General features: G+C 39.4%; 2 protein-coding genes across 2 annotated transcripts in view; one reads left to right on the top strand and one right to left on the bottom strand.

The window, feature by feature from the left end:
* The window catches only part of LOC101849600 (rap1 GTPase-activating protein 1), a gene marked incomplete in the record, with an annotated part of 218,284 nt that extends 215,289 nt beyond the window's left edge, over nt 1-2,995 (top strand). Inside the window, 3 exon segments of the mRNA XM_035968709.1 lie at nt 194-284; nt 981-1,072; nt 1,936-2,995. Of these exon segments, the coding sequence (XP_035824602.1) occupies nt 194-284; nt 981-1,072; nt 1,936-2,073 (321 nt within the window).
* A 10,145-nt stretch (nt 2,996-13,140) lies between these two features.
* The window catches only part of LOC101852610, a gene marked incomplete in the record, with an annotated part of 19,867 nt that continues 9,187 nt past the window's right edge, over nt 13,141-23,820 (bottom strand). The window contains 3 exon segments of the mRNA XM_013080184.2: nt 13,141-14,297; nt 14,917-17,036; nt 20,774-23,296. Coding sequence (XP_012935638.1) covers nt 13,750-14,297; nt 14,917-17,036; nt 20,774-23,296 — 5,191 coding nt within the window.

Here is a 23,820-nt window from a genome sequence, read left to right on the forward strand (position 1 = left end):
TAATTACTATTAATGTGGTCCTTCTTCTCCTCCTCCTCCTCCTTCTTCTTGTTCTTCTTCTACTTCTTCTTCTTCTTCTTCTTCTTCTTGATAATTATTATTATTAGCCTATCATCATCATCTTTATTATAACTAAACAAGTAGAAAATTAAAATTATTACAGTAACTCATGAACCCGTTATTTGTTCCTCAGGAGAGCATATCGTCGACGGGCACCCCAGGCACCACCACCAACCCCCCCTCCCAGTATAACGGCCAGTACGTCTTCTCTCTGGAAACCGATGGTAAGTTGGAGAACGTTTGCCACTCCTTTGACTTTTTGCTATCATTTCATTCATCTGAGACTTTCTGTCATTACTCTTAAATAACTCCTCGTCATTTCTTTGGCACAAATGAATATCACCTCACATTTCACTTTGACGATAATCTGATAACTTTCATCTTATTTTCTGATCCGTTTCATACTTTTCTTTTTTCACTTTCACACCTTTATTTTCTGGTCAACATCATAGCCTACCTTCATTATATGTTTCTGAACAGATATGATCAACTTTTTCACTCATTCTTATATTCTGTCTTGACCATTGAAAAAAAATTTGTCTCAAATTCCAATATTATTGTACTTTTGGAAATAGAAAGGAAACATAAATCAAATTACAGACTCCAGTATTATTATACGCTTTTTCATGATACAGACATCTTGTAAATGAAGAAGAAATAAAATCTATAAAGAGTAAGTAATTTTACAAATATGGAAAACTTCAGTCCCAATTTTCTCAAAATAATAGTAGTAGCACTAAAGACACTTTGGATTTCATAGGTCAATCTGTAGTAGGCCTACTATACTGTATCGCATGCTCACATGACCTTAAAAGCAGCTGCGAATGCTGTAAAACACCCACCAAACCAACCAATCTGTTGTACCTGTTGACCTCCAACTCCGCGCACCTGTCATGAATGTCACCCTTTGTTTCTTTCAGTGCATGATGCTCTCCTTAGGCAGATAGACCAGCTCCGAGGAGAAATTCACAAACTGAAAAGTGAAAAACACGATCTTCTCCGACAGCATGCGGTAAGACACTGATTAAGACATCGATAGCATTAGTTTAGCTGTCCTCATCGTTTTATGCAAGAAAAATTCTGAAATTAAGCAAACTGAGCCCAAAAATGTGAAATTATGCGATTCTGTTAATTTTAACAAAGAACGATAAAGGAAAATTATCACAAATTACGCAAAAAAATGATCAAATTTTGCTAAATTATGCGGGATGCATAAAACCACAGGGACAGATTTGGTTCGTAATTCAGTCATTCAGGCAGAGGAGAATCTGTATTGTGTGCTTACTTTTTTTATATGATAGTTTTTTGGATGTAAGAATAATGTCATATAAAAAGGATTCCTTTTATTTTTCTTTCACTTCTGTCCATATACACACATAATTGTACCACACCTACAGACATCATACACATGCACTCACATTATAACTCGTGTGCTATCACTCGCACACAGACACACACATACACACACACACATAACACCACCTTCTTTCAGTTCCTAAATAAAGACTAGTCAGGTTAATTCTTGTTATCCACTCTTTATTTATTCATTCACTTGATTTAAAAAAAACAACTTTTTTTAGACATAAATTTCCTTACTCTCTCCTGTCTTTTCTGTCCTTTTCCTGACCTATATTTTTCAATTTTATCTTTTCCTGACTTGTAATATTCCTTTTTTCTCTATTTGTAACCTATGCTATATTACTTTTTTACAGTCGTAAATCTCTTTTTATGAGTATCGGTATCATATTATCCCCTTTTTTAAAATCACTTACATTTTTTTTTAACACCGTTTTATGTCATTGATTTTTGTTTGCTGTAAATAATTATGTTATCTGATCCTGTCTTATACCAAGTTATTTTCCATCTCGTCACCAGGGCCAGCAAAAGGAGATCAAGAGTATGCGAGAGAACGAATCTCATCTCACCTCTGAGCTTGGCACGTTGCAGAGAGAGTTACAGGCTTATAGGCAGATGTTGCCTCGAGATTCCAGCTCTTTAGAAACTTCAGCTTGAGAGAGAGAGAGAGAGAGATAGAGAGAGAGAGAGAGAGATAGAGAGAGAGAGAGAGAGAGAGAGAGAGCAAGATAAAGAAAGAAGGGATGCCTGAATTGTGAAAAGCAACAGGAAACTAGTTTTATGAACAAAGTATTGTCCACTCATAGATAGAGAGAGTGTGTGTGTGTATGTGTGAGAGAGAGAGAGATATCGAGACACTCGGAGATTGAAAAAAAGAGACTAATATTAGAAATTGACTAATGGAAAAATAAAGAACAGAAGACAGAAAGGGTGTATGAAATGCAAAAAAAAAGAGAAAGCAAGTTTGAAATTTGATAATTTGTATATTTTTATTGTACGCTAGTATGCAATATTTGAGAGGTGGGAATGTCTTTTCAATTTTGACATCTTGACAATTTGCACAGCAGTAGCTTCAACTTCTTTACCAGAAGCCATTTACTTTTTCAAGTAATGATAGTATGTAAATGTAAATGACATTTACAGAAAGTGAATATCAATTATTTTTTTCCCGCTTTGTTTCTTTTAAAAGCGAAGCAAAAGAGGAGATTTTGTATATTCGCTTGAGCATTTGTTTTAGTTTTACAGCGATATCGATACAGTTTGGTCATGTTAGTGCAACAACAAACACGAAGAGTATGCTATTTGTGGCATGGACGTTTATGTCGTGTATGCTTCAACAATAAGTTTGATTTTCAGCAAGCCTGAAAGTGTAAAGTGTACTATGTGTGGACCAAACTGTGTGACAAAAAATGTATCTCTAATGAACTCAGTATAGGATAGGCTTTCTAATGCCAGAAGTGTGTCATGATGGTTTTATGTTTGTTTTTTGGGGGGATTTTTTATATATTTTGGAATGACTGGTTATATTTTCTCGGAGAAGAAAAAATGTCTTGATTTACTACCCTGCATGTTGAGAAAATAGTGAGTAGAAGTACATTCAATGTATATTTTGTAAAAGTTGAAACTAGAAGGTTTGTTTGTTGTTGTTTTTTATTTACAGAAAGGTTTGGACAGAGGCCTTTTTGTAGAAAGACAAATCTGGTTTGGAAATGTACATACATGTATATTTTCTTTTCTTTTCTTCTCCTCCTCTCTCTTCTTTTCGGCTCTCTACAGTAGATACAGAGAGAGAGAGAGAGAGAGAGAGAGAATACAGAAAAAGAATACAGAGAGAGAGAGAGAGAGAGAGAGAGAGAGAGAGAATGATGAGAGACAAAGAGATAGTCTGAAATAGAATAGAATAACGAATGGAGAGAAAGAAATAAGAATGCATGAGTGTAAAATAACTGTGGCAAACTGACATATATATGGACTTCCTGTACCTCCACTGCCTAGCTCCCTTTGATGGTGTTCAAATTCTGAGACTTTCATACAACATACCAAAGTACGTATATATATTTATATATATGTACGTATATATATATATATATATATATATATATATATATATATATATATATATATATATATATATATATATATATATATAATGTCAACTGTTCAGAGGCACTGTACAAAAGAGTGGAATAACGAATGAGATTCCAATTTATTCTCACTGAGAGATGCGCAAGATTTACTCAATCATGGAATTTTTATTCTTGTTTTTTTACTTGTTGTTATAATTTGCTTGTGAGAGAAATGCCGCCTCTGTTGATTCGTAGTTCTTCTAGAGGTTACTAACTCATTCCATGCCGATCCATGGAGTAGCGTCGACGTACCATTCATCATGTGTTTCACGTCTCACTTCAGTTGTACATAGGTTTTTTATTCTGTCCGTTTTTTCAGTTGAATTTACTTTTTCATAATTCTCGTTCCCGTTCCTTTATTTTGGTATAAATATTTTCCATTATATTGGTACCTATAAATAACCACGTTTAATAAATTATAAGCAAAATAGAAGCCCTCAAAATGAGCACACCAACAGAACTATGGAAAAGACAAAACTTTTTCCTGCGTGATGTGGAATTAATTTAATTACATGTACGGCACTCACAACTGCATAAGGTCATGCGTGTGTGTTGGACTCCATTTGGTTGTTTTCAGGTTAGTTCATTGCACTAGATATGGCATAGTTTTACTACTTTATGGTTGAAGTTAGAAAATTCGTGGGTGTGGAATTAATTGAGCTTGGTGATTCTGGCATGGAATGAGTTAAGTTTTAAATGAGATGTGTGTGTGTGTGAGTAATTCTGTACAGACAATCTGACTATGTACATACATAATTAGGCATTTGGAGTGCTTATTTTTATTGTGAGAGTGTCTGTGTGAATGAATGGAGACTGCAGAGAAAAACTAATGTTTATATCCTCGTCGCTCAAACTCTGCAGTGCTGTTGCAAGTGACTACACAAAAGTGAATGCATATATATATATGTATTATTTTTTTTTTAATTCTTGAATGTGTCTGAATGAGGCGCTGTACTGTTGCTCACTCAATGTAGAATTCTTACGGTACTTCATTTCGGTATTGTTAAATTGATGATATTTCAGAGATTTAAAAAAAATAGTGAATTAGCCACTATTTGACATTCATTAATTTGAAATTCAGAAGTAATTTCAAGCAAGTCCTTTGACACTGACTGCAGACTTGAACATTTTTATAAATCTTCTTTTAAATTTATGTAAGGATATTTGATCATTTATGTACAGGAATTTATTAATCTTCACACACTTTGTTACCATTTTTATAACTTTTTGGACAGAGATTTTTTTTCATAGAAGTTATCACTAAAGGGGCGATCCAACCTCTAAAATATTACAGCTTTTCTTGGAGGGGGGGGAGAGGCGTTAAAACTCCTACAATAGTACGATACCAGACATATTATAAAGAAAGTCTCAAAGTGTTCTGATGTCAATATGTTGAATTACATTATAGAGTTGGGAGATAAATTTTCCCTGTACCACGCCTTGAATATGTGATTGTTTTATATATATATATATGAGCCCTCAACCCTTCCGAGTCACAAGTCTTCTTCCAAACACAACACGCTGGCTGTGCATTCACTAACCCTCAGCGGACAGCAATGATGTCGACGCTGTCTGTCTGTGTGACACCGTGGCTCAGCCCTTGATGTTGCTGATAATAACGGTGGAGTCGGCTCCAACTGAAATCTGCGGGGCCGCCAGATTTTCTTCTGTCTACAGAGTTTGCTCAAATAGAAGGAAGAGAAAAAAATCTGGGATTTGCTTTGTCTTTTTTTTTTTTTTTGATTTACCGCTGTTTTTAGATTAGATCAACCCGTGTTCAGTTTGAGTGGGCTCCACTGTATTAGACCTGATATGTATATAGTTATTAGTACGGTATTTCCCCCGCAGGTTTTATTATTTGTTCAGTTTATTGTTCTTTTGTCTTGTTTTGTTTTGTAAGCCCTGAAAAGAGCAAGACATTTCACATCCCGAGAATCACAGGGTTGTAACTCCACTTTTTGTGAGAACTGAGTAACAAATGACACAGAATTATAACTGACACAGTTGCCATGCACAGTGTGTTAACAGCTCAAGACAATTAGACTTGATTTTTTTTTCAGTTTGGCAATTTGCAAAAAAAGATGTATAAACATTATAGCTGTAAGAGTGCAAATCTTGGAATCCTATTTTATCAAAACTATGCGTCATGGAGTTAGAGTTGGAGCCCTGTCATTCTTAGGTCGTGATTTGGGTCCTGTGACTGCCTTCACCAATGGCCTACAGTCTCTTAGTCTGGTAGACAAACTGAGTAAACTGTGACAAGTGTACAACAGTGTAAATGTTTCTCTAGCCATTTGGAATTGCCTGTGATGTGGCCTACGCTTCCTGTTCATAGAGTTTCATCCATGTAAGGAAGAGAATTGTCGTAAATGTGATATAATTTCTTCAAGCAAACTTAATGCCACGGAAGTGACTGTGTATATAGCATGGATGAGTTGAGAATAGTGGCAGGTTTTTTCCCCCTAGTTTTTTGTTTGTTTTTTTTACTTCATTTATCAACTGTCTTCTAAATGCATTTGAAAACTCCAGGGGAAAAAACCCAGAGCAGTCACATTTTTAAAAGGTGGAGAAAATGGAGATTCAAATTTTGAAAATCCATATTTCAGTGAAATTTTCAGTGAGCACACCACTTCTTTTACTCAGCCCATGGATTAGCTGGGTTATCTGTTTATCATTTGCGGAGAAGGTAGAGTTCTCAATAAATGAATGATTTCAACAAGGGGAAGAAAAATTCTTTTTTTTTAAAAAGAGACATCTGGTATTTCCCCCCTGGACTTTTCATTTACATTTCTGATGTGAGTTGTCCAGCTTCTGAAAACTTATTATGATGACAATATGATAATATTGTCTGCATTAGAAAGTAGAGGGAGTGAGTGAGAGAGAAACTATTTTGTCAGGAAGAAAAAATGGCTAAAAACTTGAAATGAATGATAAGGAGAGATTCAGACATGAAAGGAGAGAGAAAGAAAGAAACATTTGGAGAAAGAAAGAAAGAAAGAAAGAAAGAAAGAAAGATGGGGCTGAAAGAACTACTCTGCTGTAAATTTTTGGAATTCGAATGAATATATGGGAATCAGTCCACAAGAAGGCTCCGTTATTTTGTATAGTTGTACAGACATCTAATTTTTATAAGAATGCCATGCTGTGGATAACGATGACTATTTTATTACTGTACCGACCTACAGCACATCCTTTGACTAACCTGTGTGTGTTCAGATTTTTTTTTACAATCTCACAGTGCAGTGGAATCTCAGAGGTACCTTGTTCCTCGGTTGACATACAATTCATGGTCTAGCACGCTCTTGGAAATTAGTGGGATGAGGAAATTTTTTCTTATCGTTTGAATTTCAGGTAATTTAATAATAATATAAATATGAATGTACATGTGTAACCATATCTATTTTTGGTCATCGTATTTCAAAACTCCTCAACACCTAATATTGAGTAATGATACAGGCAAAATTTTTACATGCAAGGATTTCCTGTAGAGTTGCCAGAATGTAGCTGAAGTACACTTGAGTTATTTAGTGCAAGCTTACACTCAAAGACCTGAACTTGAGACTACAAATAATAATGTATAATAATTTGAAATAGCACACTGCGAATAATTAAGCGACGGTTGCAAGACTTTGCTCTCCTTTTAGAAAAAATTATTATGTATCTATTTCTAGGCGGAAAGGTCGAGTTTCATAGATTGCACTGAAATATGAACCATCGAGGCCAACTATTTACAGATCTCATTATGTTAACTTGATGTTCCAAATATGGCACATATAGTGCTTGAGAGTTATAGAACCTGACAGAAGTGTTTGTCAGGTTTCCTGAATGATGCAGCAATACTTGACTTAAAATTTGATAGTACGAAGGCTTTCTCATTAACTTCTTTTGAAAGAACAGAATTTCCTCATAAAGAAAATGAACAGATTTAAATTGCGAAACAAATTGATCATTGATGTGAAATACTAAAAAGGGACGATTATGATAAATTCCACAAGGACATATATTTATTTTAAGCTGTTTTGAAAAGCATGTTAATTTTTTTTTTGTCTGCTAGTTCAAATCAGAGTAATAATTTGAAAAAATCACATATTTTGGGTAAAGACAAGTTCTTGTGAAGGCCAAATTTGTGTTCACACTACTGTTCTCGTAGTTTGCATGAGTGAACAAGCACCACTTGCATTTGCTCCTGAAGATATGAGCGATTTTATTCATTTGGGCAACAAACAATTTACATTTTCAATGGATTCGATTTGTTACTTTACAAAATCCTTTGTGTATTCCATTTCCGTTCCATCTGCTACTGCTATTGTTAGTACTCCTCTGTTTCCCTTTTTTATGTGCTCATGTGTGCGTCCTTTGGATGTTGTTTGTTTGTTCAACTGTTGCTTTGGCGAGGAGAGCCCTAGCCACTAGTCATTGAGGTTCTCATGTGATAAGATATTATGATTGTTATGTTGACCCCAATATCCCCCCACACTCTGGCGTTACCAGGTTGACCAGATGAATGAATCTATATAATTAAATAAAACCCCTTATCCTCAACACTGACTTTTGTCTTTATCATTTGTCGAGTCTTTATTTCATGAAAATATATTTTTTTTGGTGTATTTTTTTAATGTAGGTGGCTTTTTTGTACCTCCATTGACACAATTTAAATCATTTAGGAGGAGGCGGGTTTCTGACCCTGAGTCTCCCTTTCTGTCAGGGCCAACTGGGACTGAGACACTGAGAGGGAAACAACCTCACAGCAGAAAGAAACAGGTGCTCGAAAAAATTTCTACCCGCTCGGGAATCGCACATAGGTCTTTTGCATGTGTCAGCGAAGCTTGCAACCATTACACTACAAACACTGGTGAAAAGAGATGGATAATGATGATAAAGTAATAATTCACAGTAATAATAGTTGTATTTATATTATTATATAGCACATTTCCAAGCTTCACAGCATGCTCTATGCACTGCCATTTTACAACTATTTCATTAAGATAGCAAGTGCCTATACCTCCATCCATAAAGTTTTGATAATTTAGGAGGCTGAGTGGCGTCAGTAGTCTAGTAATTAGGTTACCTGACTTATAATTGTGAGAATGCCGATTTGGGGGTTCGAGCCTCAGCTCAGTCCGATAGTCCTTGGGAAAAGCACTTTACAAGAATTTCCCACTTGGCTCGGTCCTTTCGGAGATGGACGTTAAACTCCGAGGTTCCACCTATTAAATAACTAATAGTGTTGATGGGGTGTTAAACCAATACGATTTTCACCTTTTAGGAGGCTGACTGCTTCAACCCTGGCTGAGTGGGATACAGGATCAGAGCTGAGAGATGAAGATACTTGATAAAAAAAATTCCTCATGTGAGAATCAAACTCTGCAACAGTGAAGAACCTAACCTATTACACGACAGATGCAAGTTTAAAGTTAAGTCAGTTGTTGCTGACAAGTAATATGATTTCTTTCATTTGATCAGAGAGAACCGATACAATTCACACAATGATGGTATCCAACTCTAATTGTGTATCCCCCAACTAAGTCAAACACTTCTTTTGTCTGAATTCTTGTTATTCTTCACAAGTGCAATAACAACTGGCGATATTAATATTAGTAAAAAAAAAACACTGTGCAAAACTTGATAAATTCTGGGAGACAAGTAGAAAGAAATCACATTTTAAACAAATGTAATTTACTTTGATGCAAACATATTTGGAGTAAAAAAAATTAGAGGTGTCAGTAGGCTACTTGAGAATTACAATTACAAAGTTCCGACATTTTTTGGCAGTCTTGAGTTACTGAGACCGTGAGGTTAGAAACTAAATGTTCTTTTGGCTTTATCAAAGCCGTAAGATTATTTGGAGTCATTATCAAAATATCTTTAAAATTTCAACAAATCTTGACATGTGAAGCTCAAAGTTTAATCGTCGAATTTCTGAAAACTAAGAACTGAGCAGATAGAACTTTGTTCTTCTAGGGTAGCGAGTTGTCTAGTTTTTAGGCTACTAGACTCGTAACCCTGAAATAGCTGGTTCCCGGGTTCAAGGCTCAATTCGATCCGACGTTGTCCCTAACTTGGGAAAGACACTTTACACAGAATTTCCCAACAGTCAAGGTCCTTTGGGAGAGGGAAGTTGAATTTGGAGGTCTCAGATCTTAAATAACCAAACAGAGTTGCGGTGATCAACCTGTTCAGTTAAGCCCAAACTTTTAACAGATTAAATGAACGAACACCAGTGAAAACACCAAGAGTCAACAAAGTAACAATACATTGTAACTTTTGTTATGTTTAATTGTTAGAAGTGGAATTTGGGAGGGGAGGGGGGACAGGGTGCAAAACACCAAATTATTTCTTAACCAAAAAGATGAACATAATAAAGGATCCTGGAACATGAAAACTGTAAGTTAATACACAATACATGTACCAGAAACAGAGCTTGTAGTTGAAGTAGGAATAAATTATTGTCAACAAGCTGTTCAAATGTGCTAACCCCAGAAAGCAATTTTTTTCAGGAAAGAGAAAAAAGTTTCATTCTTTTAACAATTGTACCAACTTTAAGTATCTTTTCTTGCCTTTTTTCAACGTGTAGAATTTTAATTTAGATAAAATATTTCTTGAGCATATGTAATTGATACTACGGGTAGTATAACTGTGATTTAAAAATAAAACAACTAAAATTTTGGGCTTCGTAAAAGTGAACATCCGGTTGACAAAATGCTCATCTTAAAAGAAAATTTAATTATCTCTAGTGATTATCTTCATAAATAACTATTACTGGGACAATCACTATAAACAAAAGTGACTATATTTTACCAACCCTCAAATTATGTCACAGTTCCTAACTATGTCTAAGATATCACAAAAAAATGACAGTTTAATTAATTATGATTTACAATCCATGCCTTGATCACTTTTCTCCATGATAAAAAACTGAATTTGAAGTAAACCCAAAATCAACTAACCTTTAACGTATTTGCTGCTTGTTTAAAGAAATTTAGGTACACTATGGAAACATTTTGTGAAGCGTGCTGACAACATGAGTTACTTCCTGGATTCAAGTCCTATGGAAATAGATACATCACGCTTTTACGTGAAGTTTTTACCATTTATAAGTATGACAATGGTAAAAGCCATCTTATACTTAAGGAATGGCATCTATAGAAAATCTACAAATTTGACTGCAGTGTTGATTTTTGGCCAATATCTCCATTTCTGGATAGCGAAAAGTAACTTTTTGTCAACACATCTCACATTTGACAAATTTTACCATCCAATTTTCAAAATGGTACTTTTTACTAACTTTTAATAATAGGCCTACGCTTTCGATTTTAAAAACCCAATCTGCACCAGATTTTTACAAGAGATTCTATTCAACAAGGTAGACATTACGACCAAAAGGGTAAAATATTAAGACGCTCGAAAATTTCTATGGACTAAAAATGATTTATCTGTTTCTCTCACTGTCTACTGTTCAACTATCTACCAAGAGCAACAACAGTAAATTTTTTAACTAAAAATTTTATACTTATCAAAAGAGAAAAAATATTATCAGTGATATACTGGCAACGAAACATTTCTGAAAAAAAGTATCTGCACAATTGCGCCAAAGCATTTTGAACGAGCAAAGGTTTAGTTCTTTCAAAATCAAACTTTGATCACCATTTCCTGAAATCAAACAAGCCAATACTGCAATACATGTTAAACATTAACATTTAATTTTAAGAGTTAAAAAAAAACGAAAAAAAACAACACAATCTTAAATCACATGCAAAACTTCAGCAGAGATTGTCAATGAGCAAATCAGCCTTGTGACTGATCGTAACAAAGTCACCAATCTCAAAATTAAAAGATCACTTTCGTAACAAAAACATTTCAGTTCATTTTAACTCTGATGCTCTGATTATTCCAACTCCAACATGATCTCAACAGACAACAGAGAGCGAAATTGAGCATAGGTACAGAGCTATTCACAGTGCTATTAATAGCAATAATAAAACAAAACAGCAGGAAGGATCTGGAGAGGCATAAAGCACAGAGGAGTCTGCTTAAACCAAAATCTGCAGGACCGCCGGATTTTCTTTGTTTTCGCCCCCAATTTACTTTAGACAGATTGCTCAAATACAAAAGGTAAAAATTGTATTTTCTTTTGGTCTACTGCTGCTGTTTTCACTTTAAGCGGCCCCCACAGTAATAAAGATGTACATCAGAGAGGTGGTGGCGCACTGAGTGGCATCCCAGCAGCTAAGATGGTGTGACTTCTGACAATTATACAATAGGACAGTGGATCTCTTAGGTCTATTGACCAACTTAACGTCCTACACCTTGCCATTTTGTTAATCATGAAAAGAAAAAAACAACAACAAAAAAACAGCATGCAAGTGGAAAGAAGAAGATGAAATGTTACAATTTTGAACGGAACATGCTCACCTCCAGACCCACAAAAAAAATGTGAGTAACAGTGTTAAAAAGAAATTTTTTTGCTAACATATTAATATTCAAATCCAATGATAAGTGATACAATTTTGAAAACAAGAGTTGGCATGGTATTAGTTAAGAAACCCTTTCAATACTGAAAGGTTATCTAAGGAAAAGGATTTCATTTACCAAACAGCAGCCTTGAAGACTGGAAGGACACATGAATCTAATGGCAGGGTGCAAGATCAACCGACACATGCTATCAAATTACATTATAATTTATAAATAACATTTATATATTTTAGTTAGCTCACACAGACATGCCCTACAGTATCCATGTGCTTTGCAACTATTATTACCCCGCTAGACTCCAGAAACATTCTCAACTTCCCAGAAAGCATACAGTGCAAGCAGCCGATTTAGTGCTCAAACACTAACAAACTGACAAAATATTTCACTGTCTACGGCCGGGTACCCTTTCCTTCTTGTGTGAAGAGAGGTAAATTTGTGTTAAGTGCCTTTCCCAAGGACATAATGTCAGGTCCCCAATGGACGTCAAACCCATAACACCCCTATTAATTGAGATTCTGAGAGCGTAACAACTAGACTAATTTTGCCATATAAGCAAAAATTTGAACTTTAAAAAAAAAGGTAGCCTATTTGTCAGAGTCTTGCAATCAACCATTGATTTTTATATCCTCATAACGAAATGATAATGGGCCAAGTCATTTATCTTAGGACTCAAAGTGAACAAAAAGACACTCATTAATTTCATGTCCTTTCTTTACTCAGACCAAAATCAATACGTCGTATCACGACGAGGTGGAATCAGGCTCTCGTCAATTTTAAGGCATGTAGAATGATTGACATCATCTTAAAGCTTGTTCATTTGTCTTGCTTTGGATGAAAATATATCTATTTATCTTGAATAGAAGTCGAGATATTTTGAAATGCAGGAAGTGGGGTGGGGGGCTCACCTGGTTTCAGAGGTAAAATTAGTGGGAAAATGGCTGCCAAAGATGAGTAGTTTCCTTAGCTTGAGAGTCCGTGTTACAGAAAATTTACAGTTTTTGAGCCTTTAATCAACATTTTTCAGTAGCATCCACGCAGAAATGTGTTCTTTAATGGGCATGAAAGGTTTTGAACCAAAAAACGAAAACTTGATAAAAAAAAATAATTGGTCACAAGCCTGCGGAAAAACGCCAGTTTCTTCACTTTGATTATTTTGACGAGCGCCTGATTTCACCACACTCCCTCACATATATTTTCCATAATTGGAAATTTGTTGGCACATTTACTACAGCATTTTATGGCAATGTAAACATTATCACCAAAACGGTCAAATGTTATGGCAGTCCAAATATTCTTTGAACAAATTCTAAACATAATTTGTCTCATACCTTCTCTCTCTACAGTTCAATTATTCACCCCCAGTAATAGCAGAAAGTCTTTCACATCGTCATATTGAACTAATCAATAACAAAAAAAACAACATTACCAATAATTTACCTCAATGGCCTCTGTAAGATTATATTATAGATCAAATGTGTTGACCACAAACATTTTTAAAACAAAGGCATACTATGGACAGGCCAGAGGGCTGGTGTGTGATTTTTAGGGGCTAAAAGTATATTTTTAGGTCCCCATCAACACAATTTAGATCATTTAGGAGGCCCGCTTCAAATCCTTCTTGCCAGAGCCAACCCAGGCTGAGAGGGATACAGCATGCCAGCAGAAAGACAGAGACTCAATAAAGATTTCTCCCGACTCAAGAATCAAACTTAGAAGTCCTGCATGTGACGAACTGCTACACTACAGATGCCGGGGTGTGATCTCTGCCGGCGCTCTTGTTTCTGTGAGCCCTCAAACTGACGCTGCGAGCGGTGCTGGGGCTCTCTGGCCCGCCACTCTGGAAGATTCCGTGCTTCCTCATGTGCCATAAGAGGGCGGTGCGCTGGCGACAGCGGTAGTCACAGATCTGACAGGCCACCGGTTTCTCCCCGGTGTGAGTCAGGTTGTGCACCTGGAGGTGAGTCTGGGCGTAAAAACTTTTGCTGCAGCCCGGCCAGCTGCACAGATACTTGCGCGTCTTGCCCTTGTGTTCTGTGGTGACGTGCTGGCGGAGGTCGCGACGGCTGGCAAACTTCTCTCGGCAGCCACTGACGGTACACGACAGGACACCGCTGTGAACTTTGTTGATGTGCATGTCCATCGACCATTTCCGAGAGAAAGTGGCCGAGCAGTTGAGTACAGGGCACGCATACCTGCCGGTACGTTGACTTGACTGACTGACTACACACTCAGAGCCGTCCTTTCCAGAAAACTCTGTGCTTTCCTCGACCAACCCATAATCCCCTGGGGAAAAAATTGTTGAAACCAACTGTAGAGCTGTTACTTTCATATTCATCATCATCATCAATGCCTTTCTCACCCTGGATCAGTGTATAGGCGTATAGCTAGTCTCTTGATATTAGTCCACGTCTTCCTACTTTTCTGCACATCATTTTCTGTGTCTGTCATATGTGGGGCGACGAGGAGAAATCAGAAGCTCGTCAAAATAATGAAAATGAAGAATCTTTATCTAATTTGTGTTTTTTGGCTTAACACCATTTGTTGTCCAATTGAGGACACATTTCTATTTGGATTTTACTGAAAAATGTTGATTAAAGGCACAAAAAATGTAAGTTTTCAGTTTCCACGGATTATCAAGCTATGGAAATAACCAAACTTTGGCGGCCATTCTTTCACTAATTCTACCTTTGACACCAGGCAACCCAACCTTCTTAAATCTCAAATATCTTGATTTCTATTCAAGATAGAAGGCATTTTTTTTTACCGATAGCAAGACAAACAAACAAGCTTTAAGATGATACCAATAAATCCGCATGCCCAAAAACAGACGAGCGCCTGATCCCACCATGTCATGACACATATTCATAATCTTCGCCAAATAGTGCTAGTGCATGTTACTCACCCTCATTAGTCCTGGGGTAAGCCGTCACTTGTTGGGCTGAGTCGGAAGACGTTGAGCTTTTCCTGCCGTGTGATCGTAACTCTTTACCCGAGCACTTTCTCTGCCCCTCTGCCGTAGCCTGGGACCTGGCTGACCTTCCAGTGGAGGACTTGTGCACTGTACCTCTTTCCATATCAGGAAAACTTTTGTCATCTGTCACAAGTGTTGGATTCACTGCATCAGCAGCATTAGGCACCATTTCTTCATTTTTAGCATGACCCCTCGGTGATTTCCTAAAGTTTCTTTTCTTCGGAGGCAGGGAGCTCATTCTGTGGCGTTCACGCAACGACAAAACTTTCCCTGCTACTCCTAGGTCATTGCAGGAGCTGCCGTCTAGGGCTACGTGAGAGACGTTCACGTTACTGCTTCTGGGGTTCTCTTCTGTCTCAGAAACATCACGCCTAAGACTATCAAACTCAGCAAAGCTCTCTACACCATGCCGGCATAATGCCGAGTCCATTGTTGCGTCTAGGAGCACACAGTTTCCCTCATCATCAACTTCTGGGTTATCTATGTCCACAGCTGTTGTATCAACTAGACTTTCACTCACTACTCTCGTTTTCCTCCTCCTCTTTCTCTTTCTCTTCTTTCTCGGTGCCTCTTCAGGAGGACTTCCGACAGCCGACCGCTTCAGGCTGATTTTCATGACAAGCTTTTTCTTAGCGTCAATGCCCGGCGCAGATTCACAAACACCATATCTGTTAGTAGAAACGTCTTCCCGAAAAGGGTATGTAGCTTGAGAATACTCACTAGTTTGCATGAAGCTCTGTACCGGAGCACTAGTGTTGACAACAGAACCACTGTCAGGAGGGCAAACATAACTGACGCCCTGATCCAACATGCTCAGATCTAGAGGTGGCTGGTCCACTGAGAGAAGAGAAGAAAAAGCTTTCCAGTCCTCTGAAGTATTGTCTTTGGGGCTGTTTGAGGAATTCTTCCCGTCCCCCGCTGCCATTGTGTGCTGACGGTTGTGGACCACAAGGCACAGCGGCTGATCCTGGTGCCAACTTGCTGCAGCCTCCTGCTCCGAACGTCCTTGACCTACATCAGCCTGCCGACAAGTGTTGTTGAAGAAGTTCTCTTCTCTCCCACTCGGCTGTTCTCCGGTGTCAATGACAAGTTGTGGAGGCTCGTCACACTCAGACAACTGTTCTCGTTGCTCATTCATCTCCAATGAGAACTGCTCCTGTTCCTGCTGTTGCTGTTGCTGTGTCTGTTGTTGTTGTTGTTGCTGCTGCTGTGTCTGTTGTTGTTGTTGTTGTTGTGTCTGTTGTTGTTGTTGTTGCTGCTGCTGTGTTTGTTGTTGTTGTTGCTGTTGCTGTTGAAGTGGTTGGGAGTCCACCATGTGTGTCTGCTGTAGTTCTCGTGGCTCTGACAAGTCCAGGAGTAGGGATACTTGTGATTTAGGTGAGCGCTCATGTTTCGGGTCAGAAAAGTCTTGTAGCTGAGACTGCGGGTCAGAAATGTGTAGAAATGACGGGGGAGCATCGAGGAGGCAATGCTGCATCACCTGACTGTACATAGAGCTCACCGGGTCACACGCCGCAGACCTCGGGGACAAACGAGCCGCCGGTTGGTGGGAGAAGGACGGGAACACAGGGCCGGGGCACGGCTGACCTTGGTTAGGGAGGAGGCCATCTTTGCTCACCAGCGACTGACCAGAAGCATTACCGCTCGAGCAGTTTTTTCCCCATTCTGCAAAGTCACCCATATTGTCTTCTTTCAACTTTCTCTTTGTACCTTCCTTGCCCCGAAGACTACTTCCATTGTCCTGTGGTCTACTTCCATTACCATAATCTTGAGCAGCATCTCTAGAAACAGTATGCGGTCTAAACGGTTCATCTGTCAACTTATCACCTCCTGATCTACACTCGTTCACATTTCCAGTGCCAACAGACCTTCCTTCAACCGTCAGGGGGCCTTCACATTTCTCAGACACGCCATCTGTGTTAGCTTTTTGACTGTCATTTTCTCCCTGCCCTGTCGTTCGTTCACAGGATGACTCTGTTTGTGCCGGGTTCTCATCACTCCTCTCTTTACTCTTCTTTTCTTCCGTTTCCGGTGCGAGGTCGTGAACATCCCTGTTCAAATGAAGAGAAAGTAAAAGAAATATGTGAATGAATATTTCATGATCCAAATGAAAGGGAAAATAAAAGAAATAAGTGATGGAATATTTCATAATCCAAATGAATAGAAAGTAAAAGAAATAAGTGAAGGAATATTTCATAATCCGAAGGAAGAGAAGAGTAAAAAAAATAAGTGATGGAATATTTCATAATCCAGATGAAAAGAAAGTAAAATAAGTAAAGGAAAATTTCAGGATCCAAATGAAGGGAAAATAAAAAGAAATAAGTGATCGAACATTTCTGGATCCAAATGAAGAGAAAGTTTTTTGTTGTTTTTTTATAGTAGAGGGTTTTACAGCGCTCGCAACTGCATAAGGTCATGTGAGCGCCAAGAGGTGGGTGTCAACAGAGAAGTCTTTACAGGGAATCAGACTTAGACAGCTCACCTCTCTAGCTTCAACAGCACAAGGTCTGCTTCCACTATCAAGGCATCCCAAAATAGCAGGTCACAAGAGAGTGACAAACATACTGAAGAAGTAGAGGAAAATGACAATAGTAAGGATCAGGAACGAAAAAGCAGCAGTTCCTTGTTGTAGATCAGGCACAGTTATGAGCATGACATGATGAATCAGCCCATTTACAATTCTACTGTGCTAGAACCAGAAATGTCCCCCCTTTGGGAATGGCCTAAAGACACTTCAGTCAGTGGCACCGCCCCGGGGGAGAGCAAAAGGAACAAGTGAGTAAGTGATGGAATATTTCATGATCCACATGAAGAGAAAGTACAAGAAATAACTGATGGAATATTTCATGATCCACACAAAGAGAAAGTACAAGAAATAACTGATGGAATATTTCATGATCCACACGAAGAGAAAGTACAAGAAATAACTGATGGAATATTTCATGATCCACACGAAGAGAAAGTACAAGAAATAACTGATGGAATATTTCATGATCCACACGAAGAGAAAGTACAAGAAATAACTGATGGAATATTTCATGATCCACACGAAGAGGAAGTACAAGAAATAACTGATGGAATATTTCATGATCCACACGAAGAGAAAGTACAAGAAATAACTGATGGAATATTTCATGATCCACACGAAGAGAAAGTACAAGAAATAACTGATGGAATATTTCATAATAAATAAATGACATTTATATAGCGCTCAACCCCAAATAAAGTACACAGGCTCTGAGCGCTTTACAATACAGAACAACATACATTAGTAACATGAAATGTTGTGTTCTGACTAAAGAAAATTATTCCAAATATTCATCTTATTAATTTAAAAACAGAAAAAACTTCAGCTGATATTTGAATGAAACCATAATATCATAGAGAAAAGCAACCCCAGTGATTGTTTTTATGTAAATTTGTTCTTTTGTTGAAACTTAGTACCATGGGTGTGTATGTATTTTAAAAGGATTGTTGTACAATGAATTGACTGGGGTATGCACAAATCGAGTCATTGTGGAAGTGCAAGCTGTTGAAAAATTTTAATTTTATTGTGAAGCACTTGAGCCACCAAGGAGTGGGTGCTATAGAAGTGATCTTCATAATTATTTATTATAACACCATCATCAATGGGGTTTCACCACTAGTTGACAGGCAGTGGTTCAATTCACTACCCCCCATCCAATTTGGAGGGGGGGAGGGGGGTGTTGTCCTGGTTCTTGTCCTCGACTCACGGGAGTCAAATTCAAGGTCTGCAGGCCAAAGCTGACCTGTCAAACAATGGCATCTGGCCCAAGACAGAAAGAACAGGCAGTCTTTCTTGAAATCTCCAGAATACAGAACATCTCTGCTACAAACAATTGAACTTGTTACCAAGAAAAAATACCAAACATCCAGTACTAAAACATTCACGATGAGAGCAAAAAATCCCAAGATTTGTTATCATTTCAACTTTTGTCAATTTTTTTTTATATCATAGGGTGAAAAAGGTATAGTATTGAACAGCTCAGCGAGTGTTTATAGTTTGGCCCACAACTTCAAGTGTGATGTGAGTTTTGGCCCCTTGCCTGATTGAGTCCTGCACCTTTATGTTTATGTTTTAGTATGAGTTTTACAGCACTCTCAATACAAACAAGTATTATATAAGTGCCGAAAATCAGAGGGTTACTAAAGAGTATTATATACAAATAAAAGGAGGAGAGGCAGGGATGCTAGATATTTGACAGGAGAGAGAAAGCAAACCGAACCAGAGCACCCGCCAACCACCTACTTTAACACCCTGCCTGGGCACTTGTTTTCAAACTTCAAGAAACAAATCACATTTTACAGCAAGCTTGTCAACTTGTTCAACACCCATCAAAGTACAAAACAACAAATAAAATTACATCAAGCGGGATGGATATTCATGTGGTGTAGCCTAAATGATAAGGCTTTCAAATTCCTAATTGCTGAATCTGGGACTGTCCCTGAAAATTTGGGATGGTTGACAAACCTGCAGTAAAAAGTTGTTCCTGCATCCAATCCGGACACTGGGGATTGCCTTGTTAATGAGACAACTTCCTGGGCCTATGGCATATTGTGGTAGGGTTGCCAGTTTCTTTCCACGCCACCTTTACTTCCCCAACTCGAAGTCAGGTACAGTAGTCTCCGCCTAAACGCACGCCACGCAAGAGCACGCTCCGCTCAAACGCACGCTTTTGTCACCTGACGGGTTTTTTACTATATAATTTAGACGTACAAACACACGGTCACTCCCTCTAAACGCACGCTCCGATCTGCGAAACACGCCGACAAGTTAAGCTTGGCAAGGTGAAATTTTCAAGACAACCTGCCCAGCCTGCATAAGACGAGCCTAGAATTTACTAGAAAATCGGATGTCTGGTGAGAGTGCCCCTCACGCCGTACAAAGAGAGTGATGGACAGCGTTTACACACCCTACTTTCCACTGACGCTTAGGTCTCGGTCTTGGGCTGGACGGTTAAATGTTGGGGGTGGGGGGACTGAAATGTTTTTTGATTGGTTACTGGAAATGTATCTTTGAGAGGTTTCTGACTGGTGTTTGAGTTTGAGTGATAGCGTGTAATGTTTAGTTAGATCTAAGCCTGATGCGCGACATGCGTAAATGCCGTAAAACACTTAGACAGGCTTCTATAGGATTAAAGAGTAGCCAAGTAAGTCTAATAAGCTGCGCTCGAAGAACTTATAACGGACTTGTTCAACGAATCACATGAGAAAATATTTCTCGAGGATGATCCTGCATGAATTTCCAGTCGGGGGTGGGCGCTTGGAAAACCACGTGGCTGGTCCGTCATCTCTATGACTATCACCAACAGTTTCTATTTAGGCTATCTGTTCCCGACGTTTATAGTGCAAATTCATTACATTGAGTTTGCACCCCCCCTCCCCTCCCCCCAATTCAATGCCTTTGTACTCTTAATCCCTGTCGTCACATTATCGGCCAAAATGACCCCCTCCCTCCAAGGGAGGTCACTAGAGTAGTAAGGAATTGATATGACTGCGTCCCTTCCTCCCCTTGCAAAGGTTCTTGTAAACGCACGCTCCGTATAAACACACGCTAAGGAGCCCTCCCGAGCACCGTGCGTTTAGGCGAAGACTACTGTACCCATTACTGCTGGGTGTGCAGGAGGGGGCGAAAAAAATCTGTGTCCGAACCTAGGCTCGAACCCAGACTTTCTATTTCAGAGACGAGCGCACTAACCGCTCCACCATCGCACCCTGCAGTACTGAAAAAAAAAGAAAGAAAAAAAAACCTGTTGGTCTAGCTTACCGTAAATGGTCGTCCATGACGGATTTGGAGAAGGTGTGGAAGCGACAGCGCTGGCACAGGATGATCTCCGGGTGGTCGGCCGCCTTGTGCTGCTCCAGCCGGGCCCGGGAGAGGAAGCGGCCGTCACACTCTCCACACACGTGGCTGTGCTGCTCGTAGCGGTGAACAAGGAGGTCCGTGCCAGAGAAGAAGATGAGCTGGCAGGAGCTACACGCTAGCCGGCGCCAGTGAGGAGTCTTCGTGTTGGACGATGAAGAATTCAGCTTGCTTCTCACCACGTTCTTGGAGTCACTACAACCTTTCTCCTGAGAGGAGAAGGATGATCCTGTGATCTTCTGTGTTTCTTCTCCCTTGAGGGAAGTTGCTGTGTTTTTCGTTTTCTCAAGGAAAGCACTTTTTAGCGACTCTAAGGCCTGGGAATGGGGTAATTGGGAAAGAACTTTGCTGTTTAGAACATTCCCGTGCTTACAGCCTGGTCTGCCTTCTGTAGCTATAGCATTACCTGGTCCCGGGCCAGTGTTTTTCTCATCGGTTCTACGCTGGCTCAGTGTCGGGTGACTCTCATCTGATGAGAGAGAGTCAAATTCCAGTTTCTTCCCACTCAGCCCATGACATTCAGAGTAGTCTGGACACGCATCCCCAGAGCTGAGTAACTTGTTGCACTGAACTTCCTCAAAACCTTTCATATAATCCGCACTCAAAAAATCCTCCTCCGCACACGAACGAACATCAGTAATTTTCAGCTCATCAGCTCCGCAAAGGTTAATAACTTGAGACATACTGGTAGCCTCCATCTTGACTTCACTACCATCCAAAGTTTGAACCAGAGGAACCGTAGTCGGTTGAACCAACTTGAGGGCAGACGGCTGCGTTAGAACCGACTTCATACCAGGTTTTGCTAAACTGAGAGCCCCAACGCCTGCTGGACTGATGTACAACGGGAGCAAAGTTGGTTTGTAGGAAGAGTTGCTGATGTGGGTGGAGAATATCGGCACAGAAGTGACCGTCTTGGTGGAGTTGTTGTCTTGAGACAGAGACAGCTGGGAGACCACAGCTTGGGAGGCCACAGAGGAAGACATGGTCATTCCAGGAACCACAGACAGAGACTTGAACACTGTGCTATGCGAGTTGTACACTATGTTCTGGACCAGGCTGGACAGCGAGGCGAGGGACGAGTCCCTGGAGTTGAGGCTCTGGGCGGGGTAGAAAAAGACCGGTGTCCCCAGCGAGGTGGTCAGTGACGGTGCTGACAACCCCTGAGGACATAAGGCAGGTTGTATAGGCAGAAGGTGCTCAGAGGAGGCCATTTTATGACTCGTGTTACCACCTCTCACTTCAGCTTTACTAGATTTTTCAGAAGATAATTCTGACTCAATTCTAGAATCCCGGGCAGAAGCTTGAGAATCCATCTTGACTTCATTACTATAAGCAGTATTCGTACTTTTAGAATATTTCTCGACTTTCACATTCGAACGACACGTCGACTCCTTATCGGTCGTTAACTTGCTCAACTTCTGGACTGCTGACTCCAGCTTTTTTCCATATTGTGCCGAGCTGTGCACATCTTCTGTCAGAACAACACGGTGCCCCGATGAACGAAGACTCTCTTGCTTCCCCTTCATCTGATCTGCGTCTCCAGCTGCCTGATTATTCTCATGACATTTCCTCTGAGAGTACGAATTCAAATTGACTGGTTTTTTCAGCAAAGACTTCAATGACCCTTCCAAAATATCGGATGTGGATGGTGGTTGTTGTTGCTGACCTGATTGTACCTCTTCTCTCCATGTATTCTCTGAGATTTCATTAGCAGGGCCACACATTGGGAGAGATTTTTGACTGGGGAAATCAGAAGCATGGTAAGACGAAGAGTCTGGTTCCTCAAAACATGGGGGTAGAGGAGGACTACACACATCTCCTGTACAAACTGACTTCTCTGATCCTGTAAAAACCAGCTCTGACTTAACCTGGGGAAGATCGGCAAAATTTGCATCTTTCCTTTTGCTCGAAGACCTGATTTGCCGCTGCCAGGATTGCTCCTCTCCATCAAACTCCTGCTCTGTTAAGCAGCTTGGGAACGAATTTCCTACACAATTTTCTTTAGAGTAGCCAACAGGATTCGCACCTGGAATCAGATTATACAGTGTATTGTCGATGTGTCTGCCCGAGTGTGTGATGGCACAGCTCTGCATATTGTTACAGTCTCTCAAAGCTTGGATCTCTTTCTCAGCCTGCTCTTTGGTCCCGTCTACAGAGGACCCTGAGGTAGGCGTGAAGGCGTAAGAGCCAGAATTGGGAACATATGCGAGTCTGCCGTGAAGCCAAGGCTGTTGGTGAGGCTTGGAGAAGACAGCAGAACTCGTGGGTACAAACTGGACGGCTGGGTTAGACAACTGAATGTTTCCAGCGGCCATCGATTGTCCACCCACAAAAGAAGGCCCCTGGGAGGAGCTGGAAGGGGTGGGAAACAGTTCACGCTCTTTGGCTCCACTGTTGCTGGAGCTGGACTGTTTGAATCGTTTTTTCCTAAAGAAAGAGAGAATTTAAAAAACATACAGTCTAGCAGAGTAAAAACACCAATAGCTGAAACACATACATTACGAACAGATTTTCAGGTCATGGATTTGTTCTTTTACCTGTACGTATATTCATTGTATTCAAAACACATACAGCCAAATTCGCAACTTAACATAACTTCCACATCCTGCCGATTTTGCTATGAGTGTGTGCCAGAAAGTATGTTACAAAGAAGGAGTATTAATGTTTTCTTTTCTAACCTTTAGAACGACTGAACTAGAGTCCATTAGAAAAACACTGACACAACAAAGGTCTAGAAACGCTGATGAAAAACCAAGACAAAAGAAGCACTGACAACAAAGACAGACTAGAAATAATAATATGACAAAAAGAAGAAGAAGAAGAAGAAGAATCATCATCATAATCATCATAATAACGGTAATAATAATATAATATATAACACATATCCACGCTTTACTGAACAGCATGCTTGCCTTGCGTTAATGAAAAATTTAATTTGTAGCACCCCCCCC

This window comes from Aplysia californica, unplaced genomic scaffold, assembly GCF_000002075.1.
Source record: "Aplysia californica isolate F4 #8 unplaced genomic scaffold, AplCal3.0 scaffold00077, whole genome shotgun sequence".
Classification (NCBI taxonomy): domain Eukaryota; kingdom Metazoa; phylum Mollusca; class Gastropoda; order Aplysiida; family Aplysiidae; genus Aplysia; species Aplysia californica.